The 20063-nt window shown below is 30.3% G+C and overlaps 1 protein-coding gene across 1 annotated transcript; it reads left to right on the plus strand.

Annotated features, from left to right (window-relative positions):
* Positions 1-1515: 1515 nt before the first annotated feature.
* On the plus strand, positions 1516-19792 carry LOC142324483 (chymotrypsin-1-like). The gene is made up of 6 exons (XM_075365308.1): positions 1516-1651; positions 5382-5545; positions 8916-9004; positions 10621-10894; positions 16739-16900; positions 19528-19792. The coding sequence occupies exons 1-6, from the start codon at positions 1594-1596 to the stop codon at positions 19675-19677; spliced, it is 897 nt and encodes a 298-aa protein (XP_075221423.1). The 5' UTR covers positions 1516-1593; the 3' UTR covers positions 19678-19792.
* Positions 19793-20063: the final 271 nt, after the last annotated feature.

Consider the following 20063-nt stretch of genomic DNA (forward strand, 5'->3'; position numbering starts at 1 on the left):
TTGAAATTGTGGATTTAGGACTGTTGTAACGTCTTGTGAAACTCCCCTTCTGATTGCAATTTACTAAACAAAAAGTGTCCAAAAATCCAAAAAGATTTGGATTTTGGACTTTTCCTTAACTGCAGTAATAAGCCCTCATCGAGAGCTTTTCAACGATATTTTATACGTGGTACTTATTTTCTTCATTGGCTCCAGAGTTATAGCCAAATAAAATTTTAATTAATGAAATATTTGGAACTTTGGAGAAGGCATATCGGTTCAAATCCGACTTCATCTCCTTTTTTAAGTTTTTTTTTTAAATTTAAATATATTAATTTATTAATAATTATTAATCTCTCATTGTAAAAAAAACTTTTACAAAGAATAATAATTCAATAACAAAAAAAAAAATATATATATATATATATAAGTTTTTAATGAAATAAAATTGTATTTACTTTTCGTTTAAAAATATGTATATATGTAATTTAGGAAGGAACTTCCTATTAAATATAGTACTTCGTACAAGGAAGTCATGTGTTGTCCATACCTTTCTTAATTTATGTGATTGTTTATTCTTCATAAAATAATGAACTATACCCAAAAGGTAGGTACCGGAATGTGCAGATCACTAGCGGAAAATCCTGATTCGTTAGTTCAATTTCCAATGTAACTTTCGTTGACAATTTTCATCATTAAAAAAAATATATATATATATATTTTTACATAAGAGGTAATCAATTTTGGATACCTAATAATCCGATTCCGAGACGCCGCCCGCCAGGGCAACCTGCGGAGGACGAGCCTACGGCACGCCTCTGCAGCTAGTTTCAAAATAAATTAAATATCTACTACACTAGTACAAAAAATTAAAAACAATAATTGCAATTACTGTTTTTAAGAGCGCATCTTAAAAACAGCAATTGCAATTATTATTTTTAACAGATGATAAGTTTAAAAATTTTGGGGGCAATAGAAAAATTTTGATTCTCAATGCGGCCATGTGGGTGAAAAAGTTTGAGAATCAATGCTTTAGATTAACAAGATACCAAAACATATAATATAATGTAGGAATTAAGATGTAATTACCGACATAAAACAAAACATACATATATGTATGTGTGTGTGTGTGTGTGTGTGTGTGTGTGCGCGTAAATTTCCCGACTTCGACTGTAAATTTAAACACCTAATCAGAATATGAAAATATGACTCATATCCAAAAGTCATTGACAAAATAACAGGCGTGGTAATACGTTTCTGTTAGCAAATGTAAGTGATGCAAATAAAAAAAAATTCCCACTTACTTTTTTAAATTTAGGAAAAAACAGCAGTACTTCACGTAGTACACGGTTGAATTTAACAAATTTACTTTACTGTCTACCCTAAAAATGTATATTATTATCGATGTTCCAATATAGTGACTGATTAAAAAAAAAAAACACATCAGTACAAACAAATGAACACGTTATCTGTTTTAGTAAAAAAAAAATTTGTTGATACATTATTTTTACTATGTACTAAACAAGATAAACCAATAACCACTTAAACGGGTAATTTATATAAAAAGAACAATGTTATAGTATCATGTAAAGAATAATTTACACAGTCGCGAAAATGAAGACTACAAAAACACTTCTGATAACAGTCCTCTCAGTTACAGCATTTTATTACGGTAAGTTAATTATACAAATATTTAGCAAGTAGGATAGCATAAATAAATAAAGGAGATATTTAAATGCAATAATTCTCAAAAAAATGAGATCAAAAATAACTTTAAAAAAAATTAAAAAGAAATTTCGAACTGAAGAATGAAATTCAAAATGTTTTTTCCCTTATAAATTTTCGTACTTATAAATATTACATTTTTACATACAAATACATAAATCAATAACAAATTCTTTTTATATATGCACATATATTTTTTAAAAATTAAATAGTTTTTAAATTGATAAATTGTATAGGAATATAGTAAACCTAACTTAAAAGTATTAATTTAATTAAACTGTATTTTGATATATTTTTCTTATGAATTTAACTTTATTATTGAAAAGAGTTTTACTCAAGTTAGTACCGATAAGAAATGTTTATTACCTACCCAGGATACACATTCATTTTTTTCCAAAATGTAATTAATTTATTAATTCTCAATTAAAAATAGCCACAAGAATTTCCATATTATAATAAGCGCCAAATAAATTGGCGATGACTTCCATGTTGGTGTTGCAAAAAAAAATCTAAAAATTTTTTTTTAAAAATCGATAGATTATTAATCTTTGTGCAAAATATGGAAAACAATATTTGCGTTTCGTTTTCACTTTTCTTTTTTTCGTCGTAAAAAGAGATAAGAATACTTTTTTATGAAATTTACGGAAAATAAAAATTTAGGCAGTTACATGACGTCTATTGAATTACATACAAACATTTAAAAAAAATGAAAAATACATAAAATTTTATTTCATTAATACTTCTGATTTTTTTTCATATTTTTGCTTTTTATTGAATTATTATTTATCGAAAAACCGCCTCTCTGTCAAGTTTTCGTACTTGCCAGAGGGGGCGCTAGCGACCCTCCCTCGGTATAAGATATAAATAATGAAGTTATATATAGGTACAACTGGAAATATAGTTCTACTTTTTAAGACGGGTGTAATTTTGGGGTGGGGAAAAAATTTTAATTAAGTTAACATACATTTTTAAAATTCAGAATATTTTAGAAAATTATATTTCAAGGTTGGTTTATGCATTAAACTTTTAGCGTAAGTCTAACTAATTTTTTTTTTTTATATTTATGAAAAATTGTTTTGTAAAAAACCTGACAATATTATTTGTGCTTTTAGTAGTTGTGATCAGAAAAATAATGTGGTAAACGTTTGAATGTATATTCTTTACATACGGTTACATATGTTAATACAATAATTAAGCGTATTTATCTTAATAGATTGCGTTCAGCCATTAACATATAATTTTTTATTGATCTGTTGAAGTATTTTGTAAAAATTAAACCTCGTACGGGAAGTTGGAGGTTCCAACATATTACGAGGCCCAATTTGGCCCAAAAATTATTTACATGGCCCAATTATATTTAACTAGCCCTCCTCACGATGAGGAGAAAGAAACTAGCAGCAACAATTTTATGAGCGTGATCAAAACATATTCTTGGAAGTCTTTAAGGCGACATCATTAATAATTTGATTCATCAATTTATATCTTATTAATTATATAATATTCTATTTTGACATAACCTGTTTTGAAGTAATATTATTATCCAGAGGTTCTTGGGCCTCTAAAATAAAATATTGTTTTATAAAATAAATTTGTAATAAAATAAATTGTTATAAAATATTGTTTTATTAAATTTTAATTGCATGAACTCAAACACATTCAATTATCTACATCACCACGATTTTTTTCTAAACGCGTCAACTAATCGGGTGGTTCGTTGTATAAATTAACTTCATGAAGCATTTTAGAAGAAACAGTGTAGTCCTGAGATTAGCGTCTTTTGTAGCGTCAACGTTAATTACTTTCTTTTAAAATTACATTTATATTTTTTCCTTTCTTTTCAAGTGATTTACTATTTATTTATTATTAATATGAACACCGAAGAATTAATGGAACACAGTTTTATGTATAATACATACGATCCAAAATACATGGATCCATGCATATAGTAAGATATGAGAAGACGTAGGAAAATCTGAATACAACAGAAAATTTATGTAACTTTTATTAATGAACTACAGTTGAATCATTAGATATGCCAATTTGTCCACTACTACCGTAAGCAAACAGCTAGTTGGTGATAGTGGTTTTTTTGCAGTTAGCATTCCGCTTTGCAATTACAGGGATAATTTTCTCCAGAAGAATGTTAATCCATACGTAGTCATTTCAACAAACCCAAGAAATCACAACTAACCATTTTAACCATAACTTTACACGTTTTAAATGCTCCTTTCTTTATTCTTGCAAACAAGGTAGGACGCATATTCTAATGCTTTTTCTCCGATTTCCTTCATTTTCTTCTTCTAATAATAAAGCTGATGATATGGCTGCTAAGTTTTCAATTTAAAACTGGAATTGAAGCCGAATTTTTTTGTAAGTTAATTAATTAACTCCTAATAACTAACATCAATTGTACCTGAGAAAGGAAAAGCTTTCTGTCACATCATTTTGAACAGCATCATTCACAGTTTTTTAAGTTTTCTGAAGTATGTAAGCACAATATTTGTTGACAGATGTATAGCCAACTTTGAAAACCAAATACATAGCCATGTAGTGTGTATGTATGTATTATATATATAAATATATTAATGAACATTAACAGCTTTACCGTGCAGTTTTTATAACATTTATTCATTTACTGATCTAAGTAATAAAAAAAATCCCTTACGGCAGGCAGAAGACGGAAGTAGATTTCACCGGTGCTAAGGAACGGATAAAAAAGATTATCACCTTAAAGTTTAGAAAAACTTCAATTTTATACGACAGTGGTTGCATGTGAAAAATGTTTCATATGTTTAGCATACGACAAGCCCCATCTTCTTACAATTCCACCAACATTTTGGTCATTCCTTGCCGTAAGGCTTGGTCGTATCAAAAGTTGTTTCCGACAAAAGTTTTAAGTAATGTTTAGAGAACTAACGACCACTTTAACCGATTCGATAGTGTGCCTATTAAGGGAGGTATGATTTTTTTTGTTTTCGAAACCCAATTTTCTCCACCCCTGGGCGAATGGTTGGTGATATCAAAAAACTTTATTTAGATAAATTTTAGGTCCTGATCCAAAGAATAGTAGGACATTTAAAAGAATTCGTTGTGTTACATAAGAAATTTATAGCGATATTTGTTTTTTTTTTTAAAAAGCCCCTTATTTCCACTCCCATGGTCCGATTTTGCCCATTAACGAACTGTATCGAGATTTTGGGTCGTTATATTTTATGTATCAATTTGAAAGTGATTGGCGCAAAATTACTGCATTTATCATCTCCACAAAAAAGTGAAGAATATATATATAACATTTTTGAACTAACAGAGGTTTTGGGGTCTGGGAGATGTGAAACGCGAAGATATATCGAAATTTCCCGAAGTCGAATCGTGGTACCCATTACAATAGGTAGCTTTCTTATTAAATATACGTAAAACCCACACAAAAAGGGTTTCACACATCATTAGTTTCAATAATTTTTCACTATTATTAAGATTTAACCAAAAAATAAACTTTCAATCCTATAAAAAAAATAAAATTACTTATTATTTTTAATTTCGATTTATGTGACTGAAATAACTACTTGAATAATTACATACTTAACAGTTTAACGAATGCCACAAAATTTCATTGCGTAAGCATAATGATATATTAAAATAATACATTGATAACGTTTAACGAGTTTTTTTTGTTTAAGTTTCTGCGGCTCAGAGAAAAGAATCGACAAAAAGTGAAGAACAATTTCCTCAGAACATTCAATATAATAAACTGGAAGCACGATTGAACTATGGAGAACAAAGACACTTTTTATCTGGAATTATCGGAGGTAAAAGGGTGTCAATCAAATCATATCCGTATGCGGTAAGTGTAAAAGAAGAAACATTCACATATACTCACTTGTCTATCCCATACACAGACATATTATCCCAAATATATTATCACACGTTTTTTATTACTAAAAATTGAAAGAAATAAAATCGTTCTTAGTGAGTAGATTATAAAAAAATTTCTTTAAACAGGGATCATAGTTTTTTCCAATATAAAAATTTGAAATTGAAATAAATTCTTTCAAGAGGACACTTTAACAATTTAAAAAAAATCTGATGTGGACACCACATGATTGTACGTCTATTAAATTACATATACACTTCTTTTTTTTTAAATGAAAAATACATAAAATTCTACTTCATTAATAACTCCTGCTATTTTTTCATATATATATATATATATATAAATTGTAAAAAACTTAAAAAAACGGAGATGAAGTCCGATTCGAAACGATGTACCTTTCCCATGTAAGATCCAAATATTTAATTAATTAAAACTTTATTAGGCTGTAACTCTAGAACCAATGAAAATAAGTATCACTTATGGTGTATCATTGAAAAGCTCTCAACGAGAGCTTATTATTACAGTTATGAAAAAGTTGAAAATCAGATTTTACGGAGGATTTTCGGCTTTTTTATACTTTTTTGGTTCAGTCAATTGCAATCAAAAGGGATGACGCACAACTAAATGTTACAACAGTCCTAAATCCAACATTTCAACATCCTACAGCTAATCATTTTTGAGCTATGCGAGATACATACGTATGTAAGTATAGACGTCACGCCGAAACTAGTCAAAATTGATTCTGGGATGGTCAAAACGGATATTTCCGTTGAAATCTGAAAACCGACATTTTTTGCGATCACAATATCATCCTTTACTTCGTACAAAGAAGTTAAAAAAAATTCATTACAGCAATTTTTTAATTCGCAATTAGAGTTTCCGATAAAAGTATTTTTAAATAATGTGACAATGGTGAAATAGTACTATTCAGAATAATAATTTGTAAGTTACCTTCATATTTCAAAACGTAAAGATCTTCGAAATTACTAATCGCAGAATTGTTGCTTAGATAACTAACCACTATAAGAATCTTCTGTAGCTTAAAATACTTCGTTTCAAAAACTATTCATCGTACCAATGATTATATAAGGATCTCTATATTCAATGAGGGATCTACTAACTTTGTACACCACAAGGCACACAATTTCAAGAATACTATATCTGTATTATATAGTCATAATTATTGGAGAAAGAATCATTTTTGTTGCTGCATATTCTAGACCGTAAACAAACAAAAAATCGTTGATCAGAAATGTGTGTCGCATACCGGGCAAAAAAAATCCGATTTCTTGAGAGATTGTGGATGTTATGGTGCACACTATTTCAAGATATTATCTGAAGTGTAGTTGTTTGAACAAAGCAAACGGCGTTTCTAATTACAGGCCGTTCCAACACATTTTATAAGTATTGAGTAAAGTTTAATTTGTTACCTAATGACAAGAATCGCACAACTTTAAAAGCAAGCGTATTATAAAACAGTATGCTGTAACAGATTCGTAGATATAGAATGATTTACCATGTACTTTAGTTTTTACATATTTATTCTCTCATATACGCCAGCTTTCAGCAGTATTAAGATCGTTCGGAAAGTTCTCGGCTTGAGACAGAGATGACACAAATACGACAAATTACTGATGTTTGTTAAATATGATCCTTTAGATGAGTGATGAATAGATTGTGTCCACTATATTTTACACGACTTTTGGAAATGAAAAACCTTTCGCATCGATGGATGCCGCGTTTGTTAACGGTCAACCATTTAATTTTTGGTGAAGTTTAAAGTAGATGAATCACGGATTCATTAAAACACGCCGAGACCAAAAAATGGTTAGAAGCAGAAAAAAATGCTCCAAAGAAATCGAAAAAGATTCCATCGGCAGGAAAAGTATAGCTACTGGTTTTTGGGATTAGCATGATATGGTGCTCATAGGCTATCTATAAAAAGGCAGAACAAATACCGGGGAACGATTAAAGGATCCCCTATTCCGGTTAAAGTGTCTACATCTGACCAAAAAGAAAGTGCTCTTTCATGACGTTAATGTGCCTGCACACACGTCTCGGGATTGTTGCAGCAAAACTCCATAACCTAAGCTTCGAAGTGCTTCCATATGCGCCGTATTAGCTGGGCTTGGCTTCGAGCGATTATTTCCTTTTCATCAATCTGAAGAAATGGCTCTCTGATCGAAGATTCACTGCAAATGATGAGGTTAAAGCCGAGACGACCGCTTTGTTTGCTATGTAGGAATAATCGCATTATATTCAAAGTATTTAAAAATTAGTCTACATTTATTGAATTGCACGGTGATTACGATGAAAGATAAAATATAATTTCAGAAAAATTGTTTTTTCATGCCGAGAATTTTCCGAACGGCCCTCTTAAATACGAAATACTGAACAAAGACTCACGTGACTTGATATTATAGTTAAATTACGATGAGATTTTTTATTATCTTTTTAAAATTTTTTAAGTATATAATCAAATAAATTCTTTCTAAGTTTAAGTGTAGGTTATCCAATTAAAATTTGATAACACCGTGTCCATTACCCTCCATGTAATAAATAATATCTTTAAAAATCTTCTCATGATAATCTGAGTTCATTATAGTAATTATCATTGAATTTCTAACAAACAATAATAACAGTTTAATTGTAAATAATATTAAATTGAGCTGCAATTGTGGGGATATCAAGCCTTCATACAACTCATAAAAACTGTACAAAATTTAAAGATTGATATCTGTCAGCTCAATTTAAATTACTGTAAGACTGCTTTAGAACAAAAATAAATAAATAAATCAAAATATGGACTTCGGAATTGGAGCCCCAAATTCATGCTACTTTTTCGGGTTTATTGAAAACTTCTTCGAAATAAAATTTCTAAAAAAAAAATGTTTGAAAAAACTTTAAATGGATTATACACTAGTTGCATATAATATCTAATTCCAAAAAAAAACCTTTAAAACATAAGAGAAATATTAACCTACAGAATTAATTAGCCTGTTCTTTATACCGTTACAGATTTTTTTGTTTTTTTTTTACTATAGGATCTGATATGACGTCAATCCATGTTTCTTATGTGATAAATTTATAAATTTTATTTTGATATTTTCCTTGAAATAAATTACTTAAAGAAGAAAAACTTATAATTTTCCGTTTTAAGTAAACAGTAAGCATTACAAATAGTACTATTTGTAAATTCTTTCAACGTTTAGATTTTTCACCATTTCTTGACGAAATTTATAATTATAACTTTAATAAGTACATGATCCTATAAAGATATTCTTAACATGTAAATAACGAAAATCAAATAAAGAAAAACAATTTTTTTTTTCTGTTCCAGGCTTCTGTAATAATAAGATCAAATCATGCAGGAACTGCAGTAGTACTTAACAAAAACTGGGTCTTAACATCAGCCTGGGTCGTTTTGTAGTAAGTAAAAATTTCTGTGATGAATTTTCAAAGATGTAAAAAAAATTATAAGGTGTTTGAAATTTACATTCAAATGAACGTCTCAATTATTTTTGTATGCATTAGCCTAACGTAACGTTAGAGAGTGAAAATAATTTGGACAATTCTCTAAGATCTTAAGTGTTTGAAATGGACGAGTTTCCAGTTACTGATCCTTTTTTCAAATAATAGCTATTTAACAATAAACTTTATTAAAAAACTAAAAAACCTGTTATGTTTGCTTTCATAAGCTGAATTGAAAATCTTTATACATATATTACACACATATACTAGTTATTTTTAAAAAAATGTGTTATTATAACGGGAATAAAACAATATTTAACAAAAATGTGATTAAATATTTCTCACATGTGGACAATATACAGTAAGTTTCCCTCCCAAAAATATGTTCACCTAACTCACTGTCTTAATATTTCATCACAGCAGTTTGTAGAGAATATAATTTACATAGTGATTATAGTGTTCTTTCTTATCCGCAACGATTATTTATAAATTTGTTTTTAATAATGATTACTTAAATACATTTTCTTCTTGATCTTACCAAAGTGACCAAAACCGGTTTTATTATTAAAAATAATCATTCCTGATTGTCATAGTTAATTGTAAACCAATTGGTAGAAAAATGCCCAAACTGGATAAGACAACAAGAAAAGATTTATACAGAAGGCGGTTAGTTAACATGTCTCACCTTTGTAATTTCTTTTCTTCTTCTAAATTCAAAAAAACTATTTATAGAATCTTATTTTTTTAAAGCTTCTTGATATTTATCGTTTTTTAATCAAATCATTTTTTGAGCAATTATACAAGTATTATTTCCCCTGTGAAAGTATTTTTTTTTTAGATATTTCGTGTTTTCGCGATCCAATTCAAACTTTCCGCGCCAATATGTGTGGCAGTAAGTAGCGAGCGCGTCTTTGCCTTTTACGTTACGAAATTCACCTCAACCTGAGAAAAAGGAAGATTTGAATAAAGTATCAGCTCGTAGTTGCGAGTCTGAAAAAAATAAATACAGCCTGAACATCTTTTTTCGTACCGTAACCTAAGTTTGCGTTTTATTTCATAAGTTTATTTTTATTTATGTTTTGCTTTCATAAATATATTTATCTTCAAACGTTCATTTATTCTTCAAATAATGAAAAATGAATATTTATGTTGTGTAAGAGAAGCGATAATAACTGCTTGAATAATCACATGTTTCATAGTTCGAATAACACAATGACGGGTGCCAATCCGTCAAATCAAAACGATTCGTTGTTTTTGTAGTAAAAATTTCAGTATCACTTGCTGTTCTTCCTTCTATTGGTTAGAAGAAAACCCACCGTCAAGACTAGAAAAAAATTAACTGTTCCCGCCAGAATGGGACTGACGCCCTTTGTAGAAGATTTTTCTACAAAGCTGACCTAAATTTTATTATTATTATTTTTTTTTTTTTATAAAGTGATCCTAAGCGGGGTAGAAGAAAAATATTAATTTTCGGGAAAATATACGAAGTATTTAAGTAAATTAAGTATAACCATATTCCGATGACTATGTTATATATTACTGATTATAATTTATGTTAAACTTATTTTGTTAAGCGAAGACGTATCACAAGTTTTTGTAAGAGGTGGTAGCAACTTGGTTATGGCTAATGGACAAACAAGCTGGGTAGAAAAAGTGATAATTCATCCCAATTACACAACCACATATGCAGCCGATATAGCATTGATTAAACTGAAGAAACCTTTCAAATTTAACAAATCTTTGAAAGCGATAAAAATTTATAATCAAGATCTTCCCGGGGTTAATGAAACCGCTGTAGTAACAGGTTTTGGATATTCTGAATCAAAAGAAATCAGCGCTGCACTACAGGTAACTTAGATTATTATTTACACAAAATATTAAATATACAGCGAGAACATAAATTATTCACTGCATTTTAGAAGTTAATAAAAAATAAATAAATAAAATAAAGGAATGTAGCGCGCGTTGAATTTTTTTCAAACATTAATGTATGTACTAGAGATCGATGCTGTTGAATGAACACGCCGGCGCGGTGTAATGGTAGGGGGGGGGGGTCGTCAGTTGAGCAACGGTTGCCGTGCAGAATGCAATCTGTGCAGACTATGGTTTCATAAAACCGGATCTGTTATTACTGTTCGTAGACATTTTCGTTTAGAGTACGACCGTGATACTACTAATAAAGATTCTATTAAACGTTTTTATCAGCAGTTTAAGGATAAAGGAAGTGAAGAACACAAAATAGGTGCTAGAAGATCTCCCTCCTCCGAGGAAGTTGTAGATCGAGTAAGAGAAACTCTTTAGAGAAGTAAAATCATCTCGTACTGCGAGTTTAGAACTGGGGAAACCACTAACGAAAATTGCGAAGGTTCTACACAAGAATCTAAATTTTCACGCACAAAAATTCGGTCGGTGCATGCAACTGATGATGACGATAAACCACGCCGTTACAATCTTACCGTGGACATTCTTGATAAAGTAGACGAAGATTTTTTAGAAAAAGTAATTTTCTCGACGAACCTACCTTCTATATTTCTTGTCAAGTTAACGTTATAATTGCCGGATTTGGGGCAGCGAGAACCCTCATACTATTCGACAAACACAATGTCATACCACGAAAATAAAGTCTACTGTGCGTTAACTGCTAATGAAGTGATTAGACCGTTCTTCCTCGCCGAGCTAATGATTATTAGCGCTAGTTAACTAGGCGTGTTAGAGGAGTATGCAGTACCAGGAATTGAACATCGGCAATGTTTAGTCCCAACAAGATGGCGCACCAACCACAGGGGTTGTTAGGCGTTACGTACATGAATGATTTCCTCAACATTGGCTAAGCCGTGATGGAACAATTCCGTGGCCATCTCGATCTCCTGATGTTAAACCACACGATTTTTTTCTTTGGAGATTTGTCAAACATAGGGTGAAGACAACCAAGGTTGCCAACATCAACGAACTAAAAAGAAAAATCGAAAATGTAGTTAATGGAATAACTCCAGATATTCTTCGTAACGTGAGGCGAGAAATTGGAATATTTTCTAGACATTTTATGCGTCACAAAAGGTGCTTATGTGGATTACGTCTGAAGTTAGTAAGTTTTATAAACAAAACTGTCTGATAAACCTTGTTCAACAATAAAACGTGAATCTAAGTATTAGCTTTGTTATTTTGTTTTATTAACACCTAAAATGCGCTGAATAATCTATGAACGGCCTGTAAATTGTAATACAAATTAAGTAATATATTTTAATAATATATAGATTTACCGTAACTAGTGTTTAATAATTATTCATCAAATTAAAGATTCGTCTTAAAAGTTGGAACTATATTTTTTTTTAATTTTTTCAATACACAAAGTTGACAATATTTCTGATTATAAACAACCAGAAAACATCGATACATACTCAATTTTATAATACTGATACCAGTCTTTAATATACTAATACTATACTATAAGTACTAAGACAATACTATAAGTACTAAGACAATACTATAAGTATCTAGTATAAGTAGATACTTATAAACTGACATCAAAAAATAATAAAATAAGGGGTGTTAATAATTAAATCGTCTTAGAGAGCCTTCTACATTTTAATGCTACTTATGAAAGCCAACAAGCGCGGTTCAGTTACTAATAGTTAATTTACAATCTCACTTTACTTTCTAAACTACTTTTCCTAAACTCCTCCATAACTGGACAGACTGCAACGATACGTTATACATCTTCCGGTAGATTTACGTTACACATTCCACTCACAAATTATTGTTTCTGACAATTCAAATTAAGCACCTGACCCTCTCGTTTTAAAAGTTAAGGTAACTAAAATTAAATCAATTTCTTCCTTAAAATAAATTACAGAAGACTCAGTTCTTTGTGCAGGGATGCAACTCGATGCTTTTGTTCAAGTTTTTGCGATAATCTCCCATGTAAATCCATTACCGATCTTTTTTAACACATGCACACAAAGTAACCCATTTCATATGTTGAACAGAGTTATGATCTTATGGTCTCTTTATGGTCTTTATATCAATATATCTCTTTCTCGATATTTGCTACAACGTTTGTCGGCCTGTTAGTGCTGGCATTCAATATCGCCTGCAAATATTTCAGATCGGGTTGCAGTTTTCCTTCGATGCATAAAATATATGATGTGTTTGAAATAAGTCTACATAATCTCTAATAAAATAAGTATTTTTTCTACATCCTCATAATTAGTACCTCTGCAAACTTAACCCGCGTAACACATTAATGCTGCTCTAAATACAGGATTAAACATTTTCTTCTTTGACTCAGAAAAAATACAATTGTTGGCATGAAGTTTTGACAAGTCAGTTTTTACCGTGTACTTTGCATTCCCCGCTTTATTCTTAAGATGATATTTAAAAGGGAATGAAGGAATTAGCGTTACCCCAGATATTGATAACCATTAACAGATTCAATTATTTTATCTTTTTAAAACCAAACCTTATTCAAATCATCAATGTTTTTCAAACTTCCTTCTTCATACAAACTGCTGATCGGTGTCTTTATCATTATTATTAGGCAATTTTTAAAAAAGATCATACTTTACGAGTTTTCACAAGAAACTATTTCTACACAATCTACTGAAAATCCCTTCTAAGTCCACAAACAAAAATCGATAAATCTCATTTTTACACAGTTACAGCTTAGTTATTTTGGTCAAACTGGACACATTATCGAAAGTTTTGTATTCCGGAAACCCCTTAACGATGGGTTTGTTAATCCCGTTGGAGGGTGAATCCCTTGGCGGGATTAACCAGGGTATAAAACCGCTTTGAGGTATTTTCTTCGACTAGAACTTTCTAAAGTTCTCAGGTGAAAATCTTGCACACGATATTCAATAGCGAGATTCCTTTATAATTTCAGACTTCGGCTGAGAACCTGTTTCTTAAAATACCGTGGAATAAATAGATTTTTTTAAGGTTTTCGATAACATACAGTTCTTCCACATTGTTAAACACAACTAGTTTTTTATTAGATAGGCCAACAAGAGAATTCTGGTAAAATTCAAACGGCACCCTATCAAATCCAAGGGCTTGGTTATCGCTTGCCTCTTCACCACCTCCAAAATAAATATTTTATTTCCCCCAAAGTAAATCCCTTTCCAACTTATCTCCACGGTGTTGTATATCACTAATATTTCCAGTTGTTGTAGGATTTAAAAGTCTTCTTAAAGTGTTGAACCCTTTTTCGTCCTGATATTAGAGCTTATTTTAAATTTCCCATTTTTCCGGGCATATTGTACACTTTGGCTTTCTTATGAATTTCATAAATTTATTATAACACCTCTTCACTAAGCTCTGATCCTTATTATCATCCATTCACAATTTTTTTTCGATTACTGCATTGGTTTTCCTGTAACACTTTATCAATTAAAACAACTCTTTTTCTGTCATTTCACATTAACTTACGTAACAATTTTTCATTCCGATAATTCAAATAATTTGAGATAATGAATTTTCACTTTCTTTAGAAACAAGCATTAAATTTGTTAAACTTTTCTTCTGTAGGCCAATCATTCTTTTTCATTTCAGATCAGTTTCTGTAACAATGGTAAACTGATGCCATCTCATCCTTCTTTTCTATAACTGTATTGAGTGCAATTAAGTCGCCCATTAAAATATATATTGTATTCCTCCATAGAGTCTCTGAGGAACGCTTTCAGTTCTTCAGATCCGTTTAGATATTCAAGAATAATGAAAAAGAAACTAGTTTTCTGTCTAAAAATAAAATATACACCCACTGTTGACGTTTTTAAAACTTGCATCTACATCGAGATTTTTATCTTGCTCTTAAAAAAATAAAAATAAAAATGCAGAACTTGTTTTAACTAATTAAAAGAAAGTAATAAACGTATCATTTAAATTTGCATTTCTAATGCAAACATATTTCCATATGTTATTGTAATAACATATTTCAATATTACTACTGTTACCTATATATTCCTTAACTGCTACAACCAAACAAATTAATTAATCTGACAGACCGACATACCTAAAATTCTTCTCACCAAGTCCTGGTTTCCACAATCATTTAAGTTTTCTCCTCAAGTTTCTTCATCTTCTTCGCCAACACAAACCGTTTATTCCTTTTAATTCAATTAGTTTTTTATACGCCATAAACCTTTTTTTTTTTTTTTTAATTTAAATCTTATTCTTTAAATTTAAATATTTCTTCTTTAAAACTGAATTGTTCATCAACCTTCATAATTATATCATACCTGATATTTTCAAATTCGAAATACCTTTCTGTACTACTCTTCATACCCTAGTAATTATCTTCTTTGAAAAGTATCTCTGCCGGTAAAGCCGCTGAACCGTATCTCCTGTTTCTTTAAGTTGTTTATATCTAAAACGATTTCTGCTATGCGTTTCCAGTATAAATTCTACGTTAATAGGCCGATTGGTGTGCCGAACTTCCCATGTTGTAGGCCTTGTCGATTAATACCGGCTCCAGTAACCGGCAATTTTTTCAAACAGCTCTTTGATTTCATTAATTAAAACACCTCTGTGCCACATTTCACGCCTCGAAAAATCAATTCTTTCTTCTACCAACCTTATGCATTTCTTGTAACGCACACTTCTTCAAACCTGATACTTTCTCCTTCAAGTTTCCTTTCTCAGTAAACACCTGAATGAATTACGATTAAGTTTGTTTATATTTTCTGTAATGACTACATTTTTAAACCCATCATATATATATATATACATACATTATGTAGGCTATAAATTATTACTTAAGAAGAGCTATATTACAATAATTTTTTATGACTTAATTTCGGGAGTTGAGCACAGACGGAATATCAGAATGTCGCCTAAAAAGAGGTCAAGGCTATCTGTTCATTTGGGCAATTCATAATAACACAGGTAAAAAGATAAAAGGAAACATATACTACTTAACAAACTAATTCGTAATCAACTCAAGCGGATGGGCGATGACATAATCTACCAATACAGACGGGAGTATGTTTATCACTCCCTAGTAATGTTTATCACTAGGGAGTGATAAACATACTCCCAGACAAAAATTTTCTTTAAGGAAGAACTTTAAGACTCTACTGAAGTGGTATCTGAAGCAGAATATTTAAATTGACGACGCAAAATCATTATATTAATGTGTTTCAAAAAAAAACCTCATGGTATAAATTTTATTTTAAGATTCAATTTAAAAAAATAATTGTATATACTATTTTATTCTTTAATTAATTTAATTACTAAATATAAATTTATTATTATAAATTTTAATTAGTTATTTATTTTATATATTTTATTTCTATCCTACTTTTCGGAAATTCTTTTCTAAGTGGTTGTTATTTAATTTACAATTGGGATTTTTATACATTTGAGCCTTCGATCTTTTTTTTTTTTATTATAAATTAACAATTTGAAGTTAGGGGTAGCTTCATCTCTTCACTTGGGTAGGAAATTCTGAAGAAGGATCGGGTAATTGTTGCTGTCGGTATGCCAACGGCAACAATTACCCGATGTTCGAGGGTTGGATATATAGTACATTAACATCAATTTCATCCATTCCCATAAAATTATTTCGGGCTAAAATTTAAAAGTAAATAATTCACTCGTTCCAATAAAGATTGAAGAACACATCAAATAAGACACCATTTCGTAGCTAAGTGTTAATCCTGTGAACTGTTATTTCATTTTTCTTTTTTTTTCTAGGAGAATGCATACAAATTCAGACATGACGGATGGCTACGTGCTGCATATCTGAAGGTAATCCCGTATGAAAAATGTAAAACAGATTATTATTATCAACCGAACACAACATTCTCCGATTTGAATTTTTGTACAACTGCAACTACCACCGTTGGACCGTGTGATGTAAGTTAAAAAATTACTATAACATCTTTAATTTCAATACTAATGTTCATAAAATAAGGCAAAGAAAACGACAATAAGAATTAAAAATCTCCTATTTTTCCAATATGTTTATCAACTGAACAATTATTTTTCTCTATCCATTTATTCTATATCTTTAAAACGTTTTTTATTTATTTATTTCATAATGCCAGAAAGCATTCTTCATCTTTATCCTCATTTTCCTTCTTCTTTTCCTGGTATGATCGTTCGCTGAATAAAATGTCTCCATTCTTCGCCTCAATGACCTATCAAAATACTTTTTTATGATCATCTATGATTCATATCCATCTGATAAAATTCCCGACGATATACTTCATCAGTCGTCCTTTTACCTTTTAAAAGTTCTTTGTCCACAGATATTCAAATTTCAGTCCTTTCGAAATTTTACCGTTAGTAGGTATATCTTATTGAAGAATGCAGGTATTAAGATATACCAATTAAATTAAAGACGCAAGTCGCTAATAACGTTTTATTACATTATTTCATTCAAATTTGGAGAAGATATACATTCAGCTAAATGTAATAAATAACTAAAATTTAATCTAAATGGCGGAATTGATTTTTCAGTTTCAAGTAAAGAGTTTTTTATTTATTTTCACAGTCATATATTAATGCAAAATCTTTAATTAGGAGGACGTACTGATCGGATTCTTGATAAAGTATTCCGATGTTGGTAAGGGATGCCCAATGCCTAGAGCATGAAGCATTCTTGTATGGAGTTTTTTTATGTCGATGAGCGGTCTCTGTGGGTATATTGTCTGTTTTTCTAACCACCCTTTTGATCTACGCTCCTCATCTTTCTTCCTAGTATCGTGAAGATTTTTTGTTAAGTGTTAATTAGATACGCGCTAAGGACCTTTATATCTTTAGAAATACTGCATTCTTTGTGATTTAATGATTTTTTGGGACTTCCTACAGAGTTTTTATGAGCTTTGTTCCCTTTCAGAAGATTGCCCATAAAAAGCCCAACTGCGTCTAAGACAATTATCGTATATAAATAGTCATTACCTAATTCTTTTACGAAACAGCTCCTATTTACCAGTCTCTACGTAAACATAAAACCACTCCTTCTAGAGCTTTGATAGTTTTTTTCTGATCACAAACAAATCTAATTTATACAAGTAATTTAATTTGGATAACTCATAACAGTAGAAACGTTTTCGAAACTGTAATCACTTACTCGTAAGCGTCATCGATTTTTTATTCATAATCACACGCCTATTCGCCGGAGGCGAGACACTTGTATGTGCCATCTACTTTTTCTTCTATTTTTAAGAAAACTTTTCAATCTATTAGCTCACAAATTTTTTTAGAACGTCTATGACTTTTAGTGTTAATGAATATACATAACCACATATATTCTACATCCTAGCCAATCGGTTTTCATATTTTTTTCGCTTCTCATTTCTTCGTCTCGTTTCTTCAACTGTGTATTGCGACAGCTTATCTGTGGTATCGTAAGACCCTACTTCCATTATTATTATAATTTAAACGGCCCTAGTATTTCCTTGTTGCGGTTAACTATGGACACTGGATTACGTTCGTGTGATACAGAAACGCCTTTAATGATCGGCCAGGTAATCATTTAATCGGTTTTTGTCGAACCCCTAGTCCGGTTTACTTCTTTTCTATCAATTGGAATTTGTCTATTGCTATTAAAAGTTAAATCTGGTGATTTAAAAGTAGTTTTCTATAAAACCTGAACTTGTGTTGTAATTTTATTAAATTTACAGGAAACAAAAAACATAATATGATAAAGTAAGCTACAAACAGTATAAAACATTTACATAAAAAAACACCGTAGAGTTATTTGAAAAATATTAACCTGAGGCTATGCTTAATATGTTGCATTACATTAACAACATTTTCAAACTACATAAAAGTGGAAATGTTCCTTAAATTCGAAATAATCTTTCTTTTTCTGTTTACAGAACCAAACTGAATGTACGAACTAAAGTAACAATTTTCTTGTAAGGCCTGTGATCAGTATCGTAAAAGTCAATATGTCCCTTGCCAGATGAGAAGGAAAAATCAATCAATCGAACGGTTTATTCTTAAAGAACATAACATTAAAGAAAAAATAAGCTGGAATCAAAATAATTTACGTCAGTTACTTGCCGACTGATACTCTGAATGACTAAAATCATTGTTTTAGTCTGAAAATCTACGCCAGAGATTTGAAAATACCGCATTTTATATATATGTTAGTTAACTGCATATCTTACAGTGCCACTGTAAGTTGTAGATGACCTGAAATCGATCACAAATTACTTCCAAAAAAAAAAAAAAAATGACAGCTATACAAAAGAATAACAAGCATCCTGAGCTTAATAATCAAGGTTTATTAAGGGAAATAAGGAACTGACCTCTTTCTCTTCATGAAAGTTCTATAGCACACCAAACCCACCAAATTGCAGGTGAAATCAACACTTACAAGTAACGCTTTCACTCCATTCAACTCGAAATTGACTGTATGGTAAAAATTATTTTTTTCAGAGAAAGTACCTCAAATGTCCCTCATACTCAAGTGATTTTCAAGAATCACATATACAAACTATAAAACTTATAATTACAACTATTTGTTTCAGTATGACTACGGTGCTCCACTTGCATACAAAAAATACCTGATCGGTGTCTTCTCTGGAACACCAGCATGCGCTAATCCAACATACCCACCGGTATACACGGATATCAAGAAATTTAAAGATTGGATCAAAGAAACAATTAAAAAAAATTAAGAATCTAGTGAATTGGAAGATGTTTAGTTGTAAATAAAAACGATTATTTAAATATTAAATAATGTAATAATAAATAATATTCATAAGACTAATAAATTAAATTTCAAAAAATAAATTTCAAGTTTCATTTCATAACGACTACCTAAACAGAAGGATAACGGAGAGTAATTACTAATTACCTAAAGAAAGAAACAGATTTGTACAAAAGGGTAAAAATCAGGCCTTAATTCACAATTTCAATTACCATATTTAATTCTTACGTTTTTCTTAAAATTCATTAATCTGGCTAGAAGTATTAATGTGCAACCATTTTGAGCAGTAAGTTTTTTAAACTAATATTAACATTTTTTATGATAGGAGGAGTAAAATTTATTGTTAAAAAAGCT

Source organism: Lycorma delicatula, chromosome 5 (assembly GCF_047948215.1).
Source record: "Lycorma delicatula isolate Av1 chromosome 5, ASM4794821v1, whole genome shotgun sequence".
NCBI lineage: Eukaryota > Metazoa > Arthropoda > Insecta > Hemiptera > Fulgoridae > Lycorma > Lycorma delicatula.